Below are 6,017 nucleotides of genomic sequence, written 5' to 3'. Positions count from 1 at the left end.
CCCGTTCCGTCTCTGGCTCTTCCGCAGTTACCTTGCTGGATTCCCGCTCGGTGCAGGGCGAGCTGGGGTGGATAGCGAGCCCGCTGGAAGGAGGGGTAAGTCGCGACCCGCTCCCTGCCCCGCAGGGTGAGGGGAGGCCGGTCCCGCCGGGGAGCGCTCGGGCTTCCTCCGCGCCTCGCCCCGTGGGTTACTCGTTGTTGGGAAACTCGATACTCCCTCCGCACGGTTCTGCCGTGGAGGCGCTGGAAACCGAACGGGCAGAAAAGAGGCTTCAGAGCTGGGAGACTGGTTGAGGCACGGGCTTAAGTGCCTGTTTAAAACTGAAATACCAGCAAGAAACGTGATCCGGCGGCTGAACCGGCGTTCCTGACTGTAGCTGTTACACCCAGGCGCCGTCCGGACAGGGCGCTGATCAGCGCTCGCTGCCCTGTTCCTGGAGGAAGGCGCAGGGGGCGATACCCGAGCCGGACCTGGTGAGAAGGCACAGGTCTTACTCGGGATGTAGAAGTCAAGTGCCCTGGTCTCTGAACGACACCCAGCGCTCAACAGTGACTCGTTGGAATTTCTTTTTTATGTCCTCTTTTGTAAGAGAAGATTGTGAGAGAAGGCTCCTCGAATTCGCTGCTTGGCTGTGATGCTAAGGGATTCGCAGGTCCTCGGTCGGGGCACAGGACAACTCTGCTTAGTCAGCTGCAGGCAGTGTATCTCCACTAGTTTAGCTTCCTATTAGAGGATAGGCGGCTTGCTGCTCCCTCGGCTCTGTCCCATCCTGCGGGGCACCAAGTGCCTCTCTGAGAAACCCGGGAGGATGCTGAGAACTGGTGGAGATTGTAATTCATAGGATCAGGTTCTCTGGGATTTTTTTAATAAAGAACTAGGAAAAGCCTTTTTTTGTATAAAATGAACTGTCTAAAAAATGCCAGCAGTGTGCATTAAACTTAAGATCCTCTCAAATTCTTTTAATATTAAAATAATAAGGCAGCTTAGTATGCTTAAATAAAAGTAACTAAGTCAAACTGATTGGAAAAAAGTGCTGAAAGATCAGGACCTGTGCACAATAAAGCAGTCAAGTCTTCAGGAAACCTATGAATGCTTCCCCCCCCCCCCCCCMAAAAAAAAAAAAAAAAAGAGAGAAGATGCAGAGCTAAGGAAACAGCAGTGAGTGGAAGGAATGTGCTGGCTGGTGATGCATTATGCATAAGCTCTGGATAACCATAACATGGGAGAATGGGGGATTGTTTTGCTCCCCCATTGCTTTTCTGCCTAAACTTGACTACAGTCCTGGCATGTGCTGTGCCGAAGCACCCTGTGCTGTCCCTGATTTTTTTTTTTTTTAGTTAAATATTTAAAAAAGTGGGGAAGTGATTGGCAGCCTTCTGAGAGTGCAGACAGTGCACATTCACTGCTGATTGCAGGCAATTGCCCTCATCTTTTGACAGTGTGGAAAGGTACAGCTGTATCTCAGTGAGAGTCAGGCTTCCTTGTTAATCCTCTACCCTGGAAAGGTCAGTTTCTGAAACAGGATCTTTCATATGTTTTTTTTCTGAGGGATACCTCTACCATATATTAAAACATGACCTAAAAGACAAGTTTTAACAAGTCAGTAGAACCAATGACCAGAGGAGAGGTGTGTACTATTAATGCTTATTGACTTCCTCCTTTGCCTCATTTCTTCTCCAAAAGCTCCTTGAAAGTTTGAGAAGGAAAGGCATAGTCTTATTGTGGACGTGACCAGTTTCCCTAAACCTGCATATGTGTGTTCTATTTTTAAGCCAGTAGTGAAAAATTTAAGAGTACATGGTCTATCTCTGAAATAGACTGCTTGGAAAGCATTTATTTTAACTTCATATGCTGCAGATGTATTTCACGCAGCAGAAAAAGAATTTGTACTTTCTGCTTTCCCATGAAGGTTCTGTTCTTCAGTGCCAGTATGTTTTTCATTTTAACTATGTGCACCTTATTGTGTATTACAAAAGATAACTCTATAGATCTACACCAGACAGCTCTTGAGGTGTGAGGCTTGTGTGAGTAAGAAGCACTGGAGATAACAGTCATTTAGCAGTAATCAAATATATAGTAGCCCTGGAGGAAATAATGAATTACATTATATTTATAATAACTTACTCCTGTATTTCACAGTTGAAAAGCAGGTTTTGTGCCCAGAATGATTTACTCTGCATCATTAAGCCATGGGAAGAGTTGAATTATAAAAGTTAATTTCAGGTTGGAAGCAAAAGGTTGTAGCTTTGACCACGTACTTAGAGCTACAAATCATTTACAGCGGCTGGAAATTTGGAGCCGTAATTATTTTCAGGTCTGGCAGTGAGATGCACTTAGGCTTGTTTTTGTGTATATGTGCTTATGCAGTAAGAAAACCAGATCTACGTATTTACGTTTTTCAGGAGTCTGTTAAGAACCTGATGTAAAACTTGCTGAATTTAGTTATAGCTTATCCATTGGCTTCAGTGGTCTCTTGATGAGATCTTACAGTAGCGTCCTCCATTCTCTGTTGTGTAAACATAGTAAAGGAAATCCCATTGACAAGTATTATTTCCCTCTGCTTCTTCCTTTCTCTTATGCCGTACAACATAGGTAGTGCAGGCAGTTTGAAGGTAAGCAGAATGAAAAGTGATGCATCATAAACATGATACAGTAACATTAAACTAGCTCTGTGGCAACTATAAATAAAACAACTCTGTTGCTAACACCAGGTTACGCTCTACACTGGTAATGACTTTTCACAGAAAAGGAAAGCCTTAGAAAAAGGAGTAACATGCTGAGTATTTTTCTTCCTTCTCACCCCTTCTTAATTTGCAGTTTTCTCTAGGTAGTAAACATAGTATTTTTTTTTCCCTCTGCTTCTAGTGACTCATGGTGCTAACTACTATTGTTCTATGAACAGGTTCAGCTAAACTGGAATCTCCTTAAATAAAGATCACTTGCATAAGAGCAATACTCGTGAAAAGAATGCAGGATGTTATACGTGAAGCTCCTCATTATCGAGAGTGCTTCTGTTTATCAGAGCCACAGCTTCAGTAGTTCTGAAATGCGCTTCTAGAAAGTCTCTTTAAGCTGCAATTATTTTTCAAGGATAATTTTTGTGTGCTTCACTGTATTGCTTGCAATCCCAGATGGTATGTAGCTGTTATCTAGTACACATTGTCCCCACCCCCAGAAGATTTCTCTTAGTCAGCAGCACTATGATTTATTTATTTATTTATTTATTTTTTCCCCTGAGAAGATACCTTTTCCTAACAACCTCTGTGGCCTGCCCCTCTGTTCCAGGAAAGCACTGTAGTAAATCTTCCTCTCATACATGATTATCTCTAACTTTTTTTCCCCTCCAAGCTGTTGCTTAACTCTTCCTTCTGTAAGTGCATCACACCGAACTGCTCATTTAGGACTGGATCTCTTTGCATACCTTCCTTGAATTGCATGAAATTTTGTTGCCCCATAATTGCATTGCTTTTAAGTTCTGTAGTTTCCTTTTGCTTTAGAAAAAGATACCTGAAACTGATTGAGGGGTGTAAGTCTTAAAACATGCTACTACCTTCCAGCCTCTTGGGGCTTATTTAGAATATAAATTTAACTGCCTATTTCCTGAGAATTCCTCTAAGCCAACATGTGTAGTAGTCCTTCTCTTCCCACCCTTTCCAATAAGAAAGTGGGAATAGGAAGGTTCTGGCAGTATTGCTGATAGACAGGTGGTGTTTCTCCTTACCTGTCCTTCCATCTCTAAAGCACACTTAAGTTAAGGACTTGGTTCTTATTAAGCAGCTATTTCTGTTCAGCTCCAAAGTGAAGACTGTTTCCTGGCTGTGTTTAGGCTATTGCTAGCCCAGGAAAATAGTTGAAAGCTTAGGGAAGTAATAAGGGGTAACATGATAGTAAAAACTTTGGTAGAGATGAAGGAAATGAAGCTGTTTTATCTCTGTCTGATGCTGCTTGTGTGACTGTTACGCACCTTGCTGTTTTATGTCAACAGGTATGAAGTTGGATTCATGCATTACCTGTTTTGCCTGCTGCAGAGTATAGTATCCGTGCTGTTATAAGAGTTTATGAAGTGCTACAGTGCAGCCCTAGTTTAAGTAGAGTCCTTTAGCCTGAGTTGGAATGCAAAGAAAGACAGCAAGTCGATGAAGTATTCTTGTACTAGTTCAGCGGGCCTTTAAAACACACGTTGTCTTTCAGAGGTGTTTTACCTGACTGAGAATTTTCTCCTGAGCAGACTCTCTTATGATCCAAATAGCTGAAGTTCTGGCTATGGCTTGGTCTGTTCTTCTATTTGTTTTTCTGTAGTGGTAGAGGGGGGAGAACTCAAACTGAATGTTAGCTGTGGAAGGGCAGATTAAATCTGCTGTGAAGCTCTGGTATTCATTTTAATACTGATGTATTTTTTTTTCTTCCCCTTTCCCTCTTCACAGTGGGAGGAAGTAAGCATTATGGATGAGAAAAACACTCCGATCCGCACCTATCAGGTTTGCAATGTGATGGAGCCCAGCCAAAATAATTGGTTGCGAACTGATTGGATTCCCCGTGAGGGGGCTCAAAGGGTATATATTGAAATTAAGTTCACGCTAAGAGACTGTAATAGCCTGCCAGGTGTCATGGGAACTTGCAAAGAGACATTCAACCTTTATTACTATGAATCAAACAACGATAAGGAGCGTTTTATTCGAGAGAGCCAGTTTGCCAAGATTGACACCATTGCTGCTGATGAAAGCTTCACCCAGGTGGACATTGGTGACAGGATCATGAAGCTGAACACAGAGATACGGGATGTGGGGCCTCTCAGCAAGAAAGGATTTTATTTGGCTTTTCAGGATGTTGGTGCCTGCATTGCTTTGGTGTCTGTTCGTGTTTTCTATAAGAAGTGCCCGTTGACAGTTCGTAACCTGGCACAGTTTCCAGACACCATTACTGGGGCTGATACCTCCTCTCTGGTGGAGGTTCGTGGCTCCTGTGTCAACAACTCGGAAGAAAAGGATGTGCCAAAAATGTACTGTGGGGCAGATGGTGAATGGCTGGTGCCCATTGGCAACTGTCTGTGCAATGCTGGCTATGAAGAACGTAATGGTGAATGCCAAGGTAGGACCAGCCATATTGTGCTTTTCATTTGGGTTTGGTTGAATGCATAATTGAATTAGAGAACAGACTAAGTGAAGTAAAGCCAGTACTTAGCAGCTCCTGTAGGGTGTAGCAGGGCAGCGGTATTTAATGAAGTCAGAGCTTCAGGTTGCAAGGCCAGGAGTTACATGATCTGAAATAAACAATACTACCATAATAGGTAGAAGGCAAAACACACTTTCCAGTAGGCGCTTTCATTTGAATTGGCTCATGATGGCCACCAAAATGTGAATGGCTGACTGCAAAACAATGCAGTTGGGCTACCATCGTTAAAGAGATTAAAAAATGGCTGAAGTTTTAGCCGAAGCCAAATTTGTTAAGCACAGAAAATTCTGGTTAAGTCTCCTTTTGGGCTGCATACTGGGTAAGAACATCTTGGAAAAGAAAGTGGAGCTTTAGCTGACTTACTAAAGATTTCCCTTTTCCAAAGGGGAGAAGTGTTTTATTTGTTACAAGTTTTTAGTGCTAAATAACCCTTTGATATTTGACACTGCTGCCTTTGTTAAATATTTTCATTTCTCAGAGGATCTCTATTGTCAGCTTCATAATAGAGGTGCTAGGATACTTTTAGAAATGCTAAAAGTCTCTTCCTCCCCTTCCTCCCCCCCCCCCCCCGCAATCCTGTGTGCTGCAGAATTAGAGACTAAAGCTTATATAAAAGACTAATTATTTTTTTAAAAACAAACTGTATTTTCTTCATCTCCCCTTTCTGGGGAAAAAAATAGTAAAAACTTATGAAAGGAGAGAAGAGAGACTAAAAATGTCTTGGGCCTGAGCTTGTAAACTCTTGCTCATCTAAGCATAGACTAAGGTTAAACTTGAATGGCTTCTTGCACAGTTTAGTTCAGTGGGATTAATCCTGATGCTGAATTGAATGTACTCAACTCTGG

General features: G+C 42.6%; 1 protein-coding gene across 1 annotated transcript in view; it reads left to right on the top strand.

Annotated features, from left to right (window-relative positions):
• The window catches only part of EPHA4 (EPH receptor A4), a 113,531-nt gene that overhangs the window by 7,467 nt on the left and 100,047 nt on the right, over nt 1-6,017 (top strand). Inside the window, exons 2-3 of the mRNA XM_085298566.1 lie at nt 28-95; nt 4,425-5,088. Coding sequence (XP_085154692.1) covers nt 4,443-5,088 — 646 coding nt within the window. The 5' untranslated portion in view covers nt 28-95; nt 4,425-4,442. The remainder of the gene's footprint in view (nt 1-27; nt 96-4,424; nt 5,089-6,017) is intronic.

This window comes from Rhea americana, unplaced genomic scaffold (assembly GCF_003343005.1).
Source record: "Rhea americana isolate MKP2758 unplaced genomic scaffold, rheAme1 scaffold_14, whole genome shotgun sequence".
NCBI classification, from domain to species: Eukaryota; Metazoa; Chordata; class Aves; order Rheiformes; family Rheidae; genus Rhea; species Rhea americana.
Note: the sequence above shows the minus strand (reverse complement) of the source record. Positions and strands in the feature narration are given on the sequence as shown.